The sequence below is a fragment of the Chrysochloris asiatica genome, unplaced genomic scaffold, assembly GCF_000296735.1.
Source record: "Chrysochloris asiatica unplaced genomic scaffold, ChrAsi1.0 scaffold00043, whole genome shotgun sequence".
Classification (NCBI taxonomy): Eukaryota; Metazoa; Chordata; class Mammalia; order Afrosoricida; family Chrysochloridae; genus Chrysochloris; species Chrysochloris asiatica.
This window is the reverse complement of record NW_006408561.1, coordinates 14236821-14251745: the sequence shown is the minus strand read 5'-3', so window position 1 is coordinate 14251745 and position 14925 is coordinate 14236821. Positions and strand designations below refer to the sequence as shown.

The following is a 14925-nucleotide window of genomic DNA, read 5'->3' as shown; positions in this document are numbered from 1 at the left end:
AAGCCTCATCTTTCTCCCGCGGAGCGGCTGGTAGTTTCGAACCGCTGACCTTAAGGTTTGCAGCCCGATTCGTAACCACTACGCTACCAGAGCTCCTATATAGGGTTGCTAATGAGTTGCAATTAATTAGATTGCACACAACAATAAGGTCTTTAAGAAGGAGCCCTAGTTGCACAGAGGCTAAGCACTAAGCTGCTAACTGTAAGGTCAGGGATTTGAACCCACTAGAGGTTCCATGAGAGGAAAGCTCACAGTTTAATCCCATAAAGATTATACCTAGGAAACCCTATGATCAGATCTACTTTGTCATATGTGATTGCTTTAAGTCAGAGTATAACCTAGCATACCATCTCCAAAAGAACAGGATCTTTAAGGAGCCCTGGTGGCACAACGGTTAAGCACTTTACTGTTACAGAAAGCTTGGCATTTTAAATCCACCCAGTGTTCCATAGGAGATGGCATGATAATCTGCTTCTATAAAGATTACCCAGAAAACTATAGAGGACTTTTACTCTGCATATAGTCACTATGAGTGGAAAACTTGAGGCCTTTAAGATGATGTGATTCCTTTTCTGTTTCTGATATAGAAACAAGTCAGAATGAGTGTCACTTACTCAAAGTCAGGACTCAGATACTTCGTTTAATGTAGTTTCCCAGTCCCCTCAAACTGTGTTTAGCAGCTCATTTTTCTGACTTGTAGCCACTGTTCTTAGCCATACCAGTGGTTCTCAGAGTGTTCTCTGTTCATGAGAATCAACTGGGTTGTCTTAAAAATACTAAATGTGGACCCCTCCCTGAAAATTCTGATTGAGTCATTTGGGATTATGTTTTTTTTTTACTAGACAACAAAGTGATTGTGATGGTTTAGGTATTCCAACATTTGGGAACTTCAACACTCATCTACACTTCCTCACAGAGAAAATATGTTTTTGTTGTAGAATAAATTTATGTATTCAACTTTTATAGCATCTTGTTTACATATAGAGTTAAATTAATTTATGTTGGAAATTCTTACACTTTGTGAATCTTAGCTATTAAATTGTACTTCAGTTTGTTCCCTTCTGATCTAAAAGTCATCCTAGCAGTTCTAATAGAAATGAGGCCATTGGGGTTTATAGGTTCTGACTTACTGTTATTTATTTTTTATTGGATTTTCATATAAACTGTTGGAGATCTGATTTCATTTGAAGTCATCTGGTAGTTATCTTTTTGAAGAGCTCAGAATAATTTTTAAAAGGAAGTAAAATTAGTAAATGTGATTGAGTCTAGATTTTGTTAATACAAATAATTAAGTTTCTGCATTTGTCATGCTAGATTGGTATTTGAAAAGTACTTCTAAGACTGCTTCAACTTGTGCTTACTTTGTCTATCTCTTATCTCTTTAATTTGTTCTTTAAACATTTATTGAATTTCTACTATGTCTGGGTAAGCATAGTGACTCTGTAGGATAACCATTGTGAATCACAGTGTTGGTGGTTTGAGTCCCTCATCCTCTCCAGGGGAGAAAGATGAGATGTTTGGCTCCCAGAAAGATTTTTAAAGTCTCAGAAACCCTATATAGGGTAGCTATGTGTCAGGACCTACTAGACAGCAATTAACAATAACAGTTGTATGTTTACTGTGACTTATAATCTCTGTTGGGAAAATGTCTATTGAGAAAACTGGAGGCACTCGGTCATCATTGTCAAGAAATTTGGAAGACAGCTGTCTGACTGGAAGAGATCCATATTTATGTCCATTCCAAAAAGAAGTGACCCAACTGAATGCGGAAATCATTGGATAATATCATTAATATCCCATGCTAGTAAAATTTTACTAAAGAAAATTCAAAAATGGTTGTAACAGTACATTGACAAGAAACTGCTTGTGGTTCAAGCTGAATGAGGACTTGGAATAAGGGATATCATTGCTGACCTCAGATGGATCTTGGCTGAAAGCAGAGAATACCAGAAAAATGTTTACCTCTGCTTTATACAAACAAAGGCTTTACACTGTGTGGATCATGGCAAGCTGTGGACAACATTGCGGAGTATGAGTGTTCCGGAACTTTTCATTGTGCTCTTGAGGAACCTGTGCACAGACAAGAGGCAGTTGTTTGAACAGAATAAGGTAAAACTGAATGGTTTAAAATCAGGAAAGGTGTATGTCAGGGTTGTATTCTTTCACCATATTTACTCAGTCTGAGAAACTGGATTATCTGACAAAGAAAGTGATGTCAGGATTAGAGGAAGACTGATCTGCGATATGCAGATGATATATATAACCTTGTTTGCTGAAGTGAAGAGTACATAATATATTTATTGATGAAGATCAAAGCCCACAACCTTCATTGTGGGTTGTACCTCATTGTAAAGATTTTTGTTAATCCTTATTACCACTAGACAATAAACAACATTCATATAAATGCGGGAAAGATTGAAGTTATGAAAGTCATCATTTTTCTTGGATCAACCATCAACAATACTGGAAGCAGCAGTCAAGAAATCAAACGATGTATTGCATTAGGCAAATCTGCTGCACAAGACCTTTTTAGTGTTTAAGAGCAAAGATGTCAGTTTTGTGATATTTTCAGTAGCCTCATATCCATGTGAATGTTGGGCCATGAATAAAGAAGATCATAGAAGAATTGAGGCATTTGAGTTACGGTGTTGCAGGAGACTATTAAAACTACCATGGAGCACCAAAAGAACACACATATCTGTGGTGGAAGAATTGTAGCTCCTTGAAGCCAGCATAGTGAGATTCCATCTCTCATACTTCAGACATGTTCTCAGGAGGGACCAGTCCCTGGAGAAGTACATCATGCTTGATAAAGTGATGGTCAGCAAAGAAGAAAGATCCCCGTCAAGATGGACTGACACAGTGGCAACCGCAACGGGCTCAAGTGTAGCAAAGATTGTTTGGTTGGTACAGGACCAGGCAATGTTTCGTTCCGTTCATAACAACGGAGGGGAGGAGGGGGGCGGGAAATGCACATTTAGTTTAGGACATAGACACATCGATTCTGCTCACTGCTAGAGTGAATAAACTTCTTTTAGCTAAATGTTCATAAGCAGGCTGAAGATCCAACAAAATAAACTTCCCTTATGTAGGAAAGGAGGTAAAAGAATTATAAACATTTAGGGTCACGTGAGAGGACTAAGTACTCAATTTGGCTATAGAGAAAAATGAGACAAATATACCTGATTAGAAACATTTTAATGTAGAATTTAAAATGTAGCTTATTTCTCTACCCAAAACTGCACATCAGTGTCAATGGCTTCCGTTTGTCCTTCATATCTGTTTGGGAGTTAAAAGCACTGGCTTGGAAGTTATTTTAGGCCCCAGATGGAGACAAGTGAAACTGTTTCAGGAAGTGCTAACTCTGAGCCTTGAGATACAACTAGTCTAACTCTTAAAGTGATCAGACTCAGGTTGGTTGGGCAGGGTTGAAACTCATAAAAGTTTGGAGTGGAATGGCCACAAACCTGTTTTTTGTTGCCTCCTTACTCACAACAAGTTATTGTCTTCAGCCCAGGAAAATATTTAAAGCTGATTCATCTTGTTTTAGAAATTGTTGTTAGTTGCCGTGGAGTTGATTCTGATTCATGTTAATGTGTATGCTGAGTGTAACTGTTCTAGGATTTTCCAGACTGAGCTTTTTATTAAGAAACAAACTCAGAAAACTTTTTATTGTGAATTGGGCAAAGATATACAGAGCAGATCATCAGTTTTACATCCAACAAATCATACACGTGTTATTTTATCTCATTGATTGCAACCCCCTCTGTGTTACAGCACTTTTTCCTCCTTTTGCAACCCTTCAGAATTTTATCCTAGGATAAAATGCTACCTTTAGATCTTGAATGATTGACCATTCTATGATGTACATACCTTACTACTATTGTTCCACATATAGACCTATCTTTTGGAGTCCTGGTATGGCGCTATAGGGTAACTACTGGACTGCTAACCACAAGGCCAGCAGTTCAAATCTATCATATATTCATTGGAAAACTCTGTACAGGGTCTCTTTGAGTTGGTCCAACTTGATGGCACTTAATAACAAGAGAAACAACATTGCTTGGCTGAAAATTGAACAGTGGTGGTGAGTTCCCTTCCAGACCTGAAGAGTGACCAAGGGCCATAGTCTTGGGGTTTCACCAGTCTCTGTCCAGCCAGTAAAGCTTGGTCTTTTTTATGATTACCTATTCCCCCTTTATGCTTTACTGTATTTATGGATATAGTTCATAGCAAAGGTAAATGACCACGTACAAATATCAAACCCATATATAATTGTTCATATATTACCTCCCTCCCTCCCACATTCATTCTGCCTATGTGCTTATCAATGTATCTACCCATTTGTTGTTGTTAGGTGCCATGTAGTCAGTACCAACTCATAGCGTCCTATGCACAACCAAACCAAACACTGCTCGATCCTGGGCCAACCTCACAATTGTTGCCACGCTTGAGCCCATTGATGCTGCCACTTTGCCAGTCCATCTCGCTTTTTCTCTGACCCTCCACCTTAACAAATGACTGGTCCCTCCTGACAATATGTCTGAAGTATGAGAAATGAAGTTTGGCCATCCTGGCCTCCAACTCTGGCTGCACTTCTTCCAACACAGATCTATTGGTTCTTTTGGCAGCCCATGGCACTTTCAGTATTCTCCTCCAACACCATGACTCAAAACCATCAATTCTTCTACAGTCTTCCTTATTCACTGTCCAGTTTTAACTGTTCTTGCAGGATTATGGATATTAACATTTACCTTTGTTGCCTTTAGCTCTTGCTCTCCTTTCTGTGTCTTCCCCTGCTTCTCTCGTATTTTGCTGACCTCTTACTGTATACTAATAGCCTTTCTTTCCCTTGACCCAAGTTAACACATACCTATCCCCTAACCCTTGTGTGGTGCTGTAGAGTAAGCACTGGGCCACAAGGTCAGTTTGAATTGCAAGGTCGACAGTTCAAACTCACCAGCTACTCCTCAAATACTCTGTGCAAGGTCACTATGAATTGAAACCAACTCAGTGGCACTTAACAACAGCTAGAACAACATTCTGTAACCAATGAAGTACTCCCCATTCCCTCCCACCCCTGGTAACCATAAAAAATATTTATTTAGTGTGAAAACTTTTTCTTGACTTTTTGCAGTAATTGTCTCAGACAGTATTTGCCCTTTTGTGATTGACTGCTTTCATTCAGTATATGTCTTCCGGGTTCATTCAAGTTATGAGGTTATTTTACAGATTCATCCTTATTTAACTTTGCATAATACTTCATTGTATGTATATACGAAAGTTTATCCATTCTCCCATTGATGGGCACTTGGACTGTTTCCATCTTTTTGTTACTGTGAATAGTACTTTGATGAGCATGAGTATGTATTTATCTACTTATGTCATAGCTTGGTAATACAGTTTTTCTATTTTCCAACCACAGTGATTTGCACCATTTTACAGTCTCACCAGCAGTGTTCCAGTCTCGCCACACCCTCACTAGCATTTATGGTTTTCATTTGTTTTTTAACTTTGCTATTAATACTGGAGTGAGTTGATAGCTCAGTGTTTTTATTTGCATCTAATGGCTAATGATGTTGTGCGTTTCTTCATGTTGACTGCCTTAATGCCCTTGGTGAAGTGTCTGATCCTGTCCTGTGTCCATTTTTTGCTTTACTTGTCTTTTTCATGTTGAGGTGTTTTCTAATTTTAGAGATTAATTCTCTGTCTAATTAAGACTGTGACATTTTGGAAGTAGATCACCAGGCCTGACTTCGAAGGGCCTTCTAGGTCAGTTAGAATTGACAACCTTTCAGAGTAGTTAAGCCCTTAACTGTCCCACCCAGGGACTCCTGTGTTAGAAATTAGCAGTGCTGTTTTGGATACACAGGGATATAAATACATACCATATGTTCATACTAAGTTTGCATTTATAGCCCCTAACCACTGAGTAGTTTTGAAGAAAATTTTGTTTAAAGACTTTGCTGTGTGTCTAAGTTCTTACAATGGCAGTTCTCTTTTGTTTTTAACTCTGGATGCTAACATCTGAGATGCTAATGCTAAGTTTACTTTGAGCTGAAAAGTTTCCCCCCAAAGGACCACATTTAAAATCAGACACATAAATGCCACCACTGAATTATGGTTAATTATATTTTTATTTATTGTTAGATCGAAATTATGGCTTTTGGCAGGCTACTACATAATTTTAGACTTAGGTTTCTGCTGTGGGGGTGGGGGCAGGGTCATGGTGGATGAGGTGACTTTTTAGGTCCTTTCCAGATTTTGGGTTTGGAGTCCATGATCTTCAGTTGATCAACACTGGTCCCAGAAACCAGTACTCTTTAACGGATGGAAACATTGTTGAAGTTTTGCCCAGTGTGCCAGGGCCAGGCCGCATCCCCAAAAAGGAAGGAACCTTGTCAAAGGACACAACTTCAGCCCATAATTGGCTGACCCTTGCTCTCTTCTGTATCAGTATCTTTGTTGCCTAGAATCTTTTCAGATTGTTCATTGAAGCATTAGAAATAATGAAGCAGGTGGACAGCTGGAAGTTTCAAATTGCTGACTCTGAGGTTCGCAGCCTGATTTGTAACCACTATGCTATCAGAGCTCCTTGTAGACCTGCTGATAAATGCTCAAAATATACTTCGCTATAAGACTCATCCCAAGGGCACTCAACTTGAGCTCTCTGAGTCAGCAAACCTTGCTCCTCCAATTAAGTTCTTCAAGGCACCCTACTCCACAAGCAAATTACTTGCCCTAATATACTCATATTGCTGTGGGCCATGAAGCTCACCATTCTGTCTTGTGCTCTGGCTCTTGGTTCTGCTGCTGCCTCTTCTCTGGTGCCATAGCTTTCTGTCCTTGTATCAAGGGGTTCAGTGCACAGGGATCTCGGGGTCCAAGTTTTTACAGTCACATTAACGCTGTTAATAATCACTCACGAAGAATCATATAATCCTATCAGCATCTTCCTCTATTTTAGCTAGCCTAGAACTTTAGTAAAAGAGGAAATACATCCAATCTGCATGGTCCTATCCCGTTTTGATGGGGGTTGCAAAAACTGTGACAGAAGAACCATGTTAAATAGTTCACTGCACCACAATATGTATATTTGAAATTGAACAAAATAAATAATAAATAAAATTCTCATTTGCAATTTTTAGCAATTTCATATAAACTCTGCATAGGGTTTCTGAGAAGCAGCTAGTAAGTTTGAACCCTTGACCTTCTGGTTCAAACTGACTTTGCAGTCCAGTGTATATCCTATAGCACCACACCAGGACTCAAAACTTTGATGATGTTGTTACTTGCTGTTGAGTCTGTTCCACCTTACAGCGAGCCTGTATAGTATTTCCAAAGAGCAGCTGGCAAGTTTGAACTGCCGACTTTGTGGTTCAAATGGACATTATTTATAGTCCAGTGCTTTATCCCATAGCGATCTAACAGGACTCCCCAAACTCTGATGTTGTATTAAGTGCCTTCGAGTCGGTTCTGACCCATAGCGACCCATAGAGTTTCCAAGGAGCAGCTGGTGACCTTGAACTGTCAACCTTGCAGTTCAAACGGCTTTGCAATCTGGTGCATTAACCCACAGTACCACACCAGGACTCCATACTCTGATGAGGGACCCCAATTTCTGAATTTGTGTTTTGAAAATGTTCAGTATTGAATCGGTTCTTTTGAACATTGTCTGATAGGAACCCTGTTTAAGGGTATTTGCATGGTGATGACCAATTTACATATATATGTGTTGTTGTTAACTGTCATCCAGTTGGTTCTAGCTTATAGCAACCCTGAATAAGGTTTCCAAAGGGTTTTCTTTTAATTTGAATCCTAAGTGACTTAAGTCAAAATTTTCTGACATGGTACAGTACTATGTTTCAAACAACAAATAGATTTGCTCTGTAAACCTTCATTCAATTCACAGAAGTTTTTATAAAATAAATAAATAGAAAAAAATCATACCAGTAATTACCAAAGATTCCCAGCAGGTTTATTAGGGGCAGATGAATAGAGAAATGAGCAGAAACTTTGAAAGTTACTCTGGATTCTTTATTTCTGTCAGAGTATGTTTAAAAAAGCATTTCCCCTAGAGTATTTCATTTATTTACAAAGATTCTTGAAAACCCCCTTCACTCAGCTTCAAAGTGCCCACGTATGACACAAAAGTGACACTGCTCTGGTAGCATAGTGGTTACAAGTCAGACTGCTAACTTCACAGTCAGCAGTTTGAAACTGCCAGCTGCTCTGTGGGAAAAAGATGAGGCTTTCTGCTCCCATAAAGATTTACAGCCTCAGAAACCCTATGTAAGGTCACTATGAGTCAGAATCGACTCCACAGCACATAACCACCACCACTCTTTGAGGGGTGTCCTTAATCTCATCAAGAAGTCAAGTAAGTTTTGTGTTGTTCTTTTAAGTTAAATTCTACACTTGGTGGCATTTAAAACATTTGACTAACTTCTCTTTAAATTCTTTTTTGTGATGCTTCATTATTTTGATTTCTCATCCAGTCCTCCCAACCTGACTTCTCTCCATATGCTGTTGTTATTGTTGTTAAGTGCTATCGAGTCGGTTCCGACCCATAGCAACCCTGTATAGGGTTTCCAAGGAGCAGCTGGTGAGCTTGAACCACGTATCTTGCGGTTCAAAACAAAATTGCAGTCCGATGCCTTTTCCCACAGGTATCAGTATAAGAATGTAGTTTTTCATATCACCAAATGAGATCACACTCTTAAGTTCTGTTGTTGGACCTGTTCACATACATACCTTTTATTATCTATACTGTGCTCCATTTCAACCTTTTCATTTTGACTAAGATCACTGTTTTTCAGCGCCTTTATTTTTTATTCCAAGTTTATTAGGAAAAAATAGTCACAATTTATTGCTAAATATAAAACTAGGTTTCTAAATGTCATAGTTAAATAATAACAGCAGAGTCATAGTAGGGTGAAAATGGACTTGACTGCAATGTTGTTATTGCTGTTGTTATTAGGTGCCTTTGGGTCAATGCTGAGTTATAGCAACCTTGTGCACAACAGATGAAACACAGCCTGGTCCTGCATTGCTAAGCTTGAGCCCATGAATGCTGCCACTATGCCAGTCCTTCTTGTTGGAGTCTTCCTTGTTTTCTCCAATCCCCACTTGACCAAGCATGAAGTCCTTCTCCAAGGACTGGTCCCTCCTGATAATATGTCCGAACGTTGAGAAATGAAGTCTTGCCATCCTGGCCTCTAAGGAACATTATGGCTGTCTTCCAAAAAATATTTTTTTCTAAATTTTATTTAGTAATTTGTTTCTAGCATTAGTTCTTCTAAGATCTTTCTTATTCATTGTTGAACTTTCACGTGTATATGAAGCTATTGAAATTAGGTCAGTCACACCTTAGTCCCCAAACTAACATCTTTGCTTTTTAACTAGTGAAAGAGAGAGGTCTTTTGCAGCAGATTGCCTAATGTGATATGTTGTTTCATTTCTTGACTTCTGCTTCCATGAGTGTTGATAGTGGATCCAAGCAAAGTGAAGTCTTTCACAACTTCAGTCTCGTCTTCATTCATTAAGATGTTATTTATTGATCCAATGATAGGCTTTTTGTTTTCTTTGCATGAAGGCTATGGTCTTTGATCTTCACCACTTGTTGTTATGTGCAGTGGAGTCGGTTCCGACTCATAGCGACCCTGTACAGGGTTTCCGAGGCTGTAAATCTTTACAGGAGCAGAAAGCCTCATCTTTCTCCCGCGCAACAGCTGGTAGTTTCGAACTGCTGCCCTTGTGGTTCACAGCCCGATTCATAACCACTACGCTACCAGAGACTAAGTATGTTTTAAGTCCTCTTTATTTTCAGCAAGCAAGGTTATATCACCTGCATAGCGCAGGTTGTTAATGAGTCTTGTTGCAATCTTGATGCTGTATGCTTCATTTAATCCAGTTTTTTAAACCTTTCCTGATTTTAAACCATGTTCTTCTTCGTATAAACCAGCTTTTCGGATTCTTTGTTCATCATACAGATCGATGAAGGAAATTCAACCCTGACATACACTTTCCTAATTTTAAACCATTCGGTGTTCTCTTGATCTGTTTGAACAGCTGCCTCTTGATCTATATACATTTTCCTCATGAGTGCAATTAAGTGTTCTGGAATACTCACTCATTCTCTGCAATGTTGTCCGTAGCTTGTCATGATCACACAGTTGAAAGCCTTTACATAGTCAATAAAGCACAAGTAAACAGCTTTCTGGTATTCTCTGCTTTCAGCCAAGATCCATCTGACATCAGCAATGATAGCCCTCATTGCACGTCCTTATAAGAATCTGATTTTAACCTCTGACACTTCCTTGTCAATGTATTGTTGCAGCAGCTCTTGAATTATCTTAACCAATTTTTAATTGCATGTGATATTAATTATATTGTCCAATGATTTCCACATCCCTTGGGTTACCTCTCTTAGAATGGGTACAAATACAAATTTCTTCCAATCAGTTGGTCACGTAGCTATCTTCCAAATTTCTTGGCATGGATGAGTGAGTGCCTCCAGTGCTGCATCAGTTTGTTGAAAGATTTCAATTTGTATTCTTCCCCGTGCCTTGATCTTTGCCAATGTCTTCAGCACACCTGGGACTTCTTCCCACAGTACAGTTGGCTCTTGACCACATGCTATCTCTTGAAATGGTTGAACATCATCCATTTGTTTTTGTTTTCTTTTTTTTTTTTTCCTTTTTTTTTTGATGCTTTCTGCATTATTCAGTATTTTGCCCATAGAATCCTTCAATATTGCAAGACAGGGCTTGAAGTTTTTCTTCAGTCCTTTTACCTGGATGGCAGTAGGCTTCATGATTTAGATTCTTGGTTATTATTCAGGTCCTGTTTATTGCTTACATACATATGCCTAGTCTCTGAGTTTTTCTTGCCTTCAGGTTATATTCTATCCTTCATTCTTTGACTAAAGCAGTCTACCCAAATTAGTGGTCTAGTCAGGTAATGAAAGGAGCCTGGTGGTGTAGTAGGATAAATGCTGAACTGCTTACCATAAGGTAGGTAGTTCAAACCCACCAGCAGGCTCCATGGGAGAAATATGAGGTTTTCTGTTCCTATAAAGCTTTACTAGTGCCAAGTGTGGAGTCCTGGTGTGGTACTGTAAGGTAAGCACTGAACTGCTAGCCAAAAGGTTGGCAGTTCAAACCCACCAGCCGCTCCATAGAAACCCTATACAGTTGGAACTATGTGACAGTACTTAACAACTACAATATCAACTCTCAACTCATTCCCACTGTATCTTGCATGCAGTTGGTATTAAACATGTATTTTTTCAGTAAATCAACTTCTGGGCACTTTGTTGGAAAGATGGAGTAGGGTACATTGTTTCTACTTCAAATTTAGTTTTGTGATATGTATCAGATCCTAGATTCAAAGTATCTGGGATCAAGTCTTGGGACCCCTGTGGGAAGTGACCTGGGGCAAGTTATTTATCATCTGCGAGTCTTCTTTTTCATATACGATTGAAATAATATTACTGTAAAGTAAGTTATTATGAAGGCTAAGTGTATGTGAAAAACATTTTATAATCTGAATATGTTTTCACATGGTAGCAATCGTGCAAAGTGTGCTGACTTATGTTTAATATATTAAGGTAGGCGCTGTAGTGAACAGCACTGGACTGTGAACCACAAAGTTGACAGTTCAAACTCAACAACTGCTACTTGGAAACCCTATACAAGGTTGCTATGAGTCTTAAAAACAACAGCAACATTGTTTCTATTACTCTTATGCCTACTAGGATAAAGTCTTTAGGTTAGCAAAGGAGACAATTGTTTCTCTTAAAAAGCAACATACAAGGAGGCTTCAGAAAATTCTTGATAAAATTCCATTGTCTTATTAATTTCATTTTTCACAAACTTTGTGAAGCCCCATCATAGTTTCTCAATGCACCAAGGTCAGATTTCTCTATCTTAAATAGTTGGATTTTTTTATATTTACCCCCAAGCAACCAGTGTCTGTGGGTTTCTGTATTTATGTTTATTAGTCAGATTTGGACAGATTCTAAGAGTTTTCTTGAATACCAAAAATTACCACTGGGAAAATAAATAACAAATTTATTTTCTCAACTAGGCTGCATTTGATAGGATTTTCTAGATTTTATGTTAGCCCCACTCGCTTCCCAATTTGTCTTCAGTCTTTGGTGCTAATTAAGTTTTCATTGTTTTTTTTTTTTTTTTTTCAATTGGCAAAATCAGTGAATCATCGAGTTGGTTCTGACTTACAGTGAACACAGACCACAGACCTTGTGGTTCAAACCAACCTTGCAAGGGTCCAGTGCATTAGTCCACAGAGCCACACCAGTACTCCAAAATCAGTGAATTGTTGTTGTTGTTGTTGTTAAGTGCTGTCGAGTCGATTCCGACCCATAGTGACCCTGAACAGGGTTTCCAAGGCTGTAAATCTTTACGGGAGTAGAAAACCTCGTCTTTCTCCCGCAGAGCAGCTGGTAGTTTCGAACTGCTGACCTTGCAGTTCACAGCCTGATTCGTAAACACTACGCTACCAGAGATCAATGAATAGGCATCAAAAAATATTTTAATGAAATTCGTAAACACCTTATTAACTAATTTTTCTTAATTCATAATTTGTTAACTTGTTTTTCGTTCTTACACTATCATATATTTCATAGTTATTTGTATTTCATATCAGTGCTATAATAAAACATCTTATTGATATTTTTTATTAGATTATTTATCATAGAATGAACTACATCCTTTTTCTATGGTGTTTCATGGAAAGAACCTGAGATTTCAAAGTAAACAAGTTTGCGAATCACTGCTTGTACAATATTATTTTATGAGGGATGTTAGATATTTAAAAAAATTTTTTTTAATTCTGTCTCATAGAGACCCCATAGAATAGGGTTGTTGTTAAGTGTATTGAATATACTTTGACTCACTGTGACACCCTGTATAGGGTTTCCAAGGAGTGGCTGGTGGGTTTGAGCTGCCAACTTTGTGGTTAATAGTCCAATGCTTAGCCTACCAGCACCATACCAGGACTCCATAGGGCAGGGTAGAACTATCCTAGTAGTGTTTCTGAGACTGTAAATCTTTATGGAAGCAGACAGCCTCATTTTTCTCCCATGAAAGGGTTGGTGGATTTGAACTGCTGACCTTGTGGTTAGCAGTTACCGTACCCTCTCTGCTACCTTGATTCCTTGAGGTTAGCTATAGGAAAGGACTATACTCAAGTCTGGGGGAGTAGAAAAGAGATGTCTCACCGGCCTGGGTTGCTTTTACAAAGAAACTATTAACAAATCAGAATTTAATAAGATTGTTGTTGTTGAGTGCTCTTGAGTCAATGCCGGCTAATAGTGACCCTATGTAGGGGTTGCAAGGAGCAGTGATGGGTTTGAATCTCTGTTCTTAAGGTTACAGTGCTTATCCTACAATGCCACACCAGGAGTCTCCTATAATTTGGAAAGAAACAGTATTTGGCATTTGTTGTTTCCACTTAACATAGTAATTATCTGTTCCTTCTTCCTCTTTCCCAGGTCAGTGTATGTTCTGTGCGCTATTCTTTTATCACAGAAAAGGGAAGAAACACTGCAGTGAATGAAGATTCTGCTGCATTTTAGCACTGCTGTTTCTCCTGTAGTTGGCTTTTGAATGAGGATGACAATGGAAGAGATGAAGAATGAAGCTGAGACCACTTCCATGGTTTCTATGCCTCTCTATGCAGTCATGTATCCTGTGTTTAATGAGGTAAGTGAGTAAATGTTTCCTCAGATGTTCTCTCCAGTCCCTTAGTGACTGTTCCATTGATTCATTCATGTGACAAGAAATAAATATGGAAATAAATGGACTTGCAACTATGTGCTAGACACCGTTTCAGGATTGGGCATGTTAAGTGCCATCAAGTTGGTTCTGACTCATAGTGACCCTGCATAGGGTTTCCGAGTAGCGGCTGGTGGGTTTGAGCCACCAGCCTTGAAGTTAGCAGTACTAGTGCTTGTCCTATAGTGCCACACCAGGACTCCAAGGTTGGTTATATAGATAGTGAAAAAACTAGACCTGCTCCCCTTTGAGGTTACATTATATCAGGAAAGAGTCTTTGACCCCAAACACACAGCACAATATGTAAAAAACAAATTGTGTTAAATGCTATGAAGAAGTTAAGTCAAAATTGATGCTAAAGAAAGAAAGTAGCAGGTAGGACCTATTTGAGGGATCAGGACAAGATATATATGAAGGGGCTTCAAAAAGTTCCCGGAAAAATTCCATTATTTTAATTCCAGGAACTTTTTGAATCCCCCTGTAATGCTAAGTTCTGAAAGAGAATTGCAAGAGTTTTACATATGAATAGTTTAGGGATCAGTGTATTTGAGGTAGCCAGAAAGTTGTTTGTTGCTGTTAAGTGCCCTTGAGTGGGTTTCTACTCATAGATTTCTGATGTTATAAATCTTTACAGGAGCAGAAAGCCTCATCTTTCTCTTGCAGAGTGGCTGGTGGGCTCGAACTGCAGACCTTGACCTTGAGATTAGTAGTCCAGTGTTTATCCTACAGTCAGAATAACAGGGACAAAGATCATAATAAGTTATTGCATGGTGATAAAATATAGTTGTACTGGTATTTGGAAGATAACTTTGTTTTGTGTCTAGAGAAATTGTAGTTACTTTTTTTTTTTCCATGTTTTATTGTGAATTATATGATATTTTACATGGGAGAACTTTAGTTTTACATTCATTCCACCTTACATTGTTTCATTGCCATGGTTCCAATCCCCTCCATGCAGCATCAATTGACCAAAGGGTATATACCCTATAAACCCACCCCCTACACTCCCCCCATCCCCCATTCTTCAGCACACAGTCCCTCTCCCTCTCTGGATCCAAAGTCCCCATCCGCTTCATCACTCCACGTCATCATCTCTGCCTCCATCTCTGGCCTCGCTGCTTCTCTG

At 38.8% G+C, this 14925-nt stretch overlaps 1 protein-coding gene across 1 annotated transcript in view; it reads left to right on the top strand.

Annotated features, from left to right (window-relative positions):
• The window catches only part of PDCD10 (programmed cell death 10), a 75028-nt gene that overhangs the window by 26644 nt on the left and 33459 nt on the right, over positions 1–14925 (top strand). Inside the window, exon 2 of the mRNA XM_006861805.1 lies at positions 13517–13727. Coding sequence (XP_006861867.1) covers positions 13632–13727 — 96 coding nt within the window. The 5' untranslated portion in view covers positions 13517–13631. The remainder of the gene's footprint in view (positions 1–13516; positions 13728–14925) is intronic.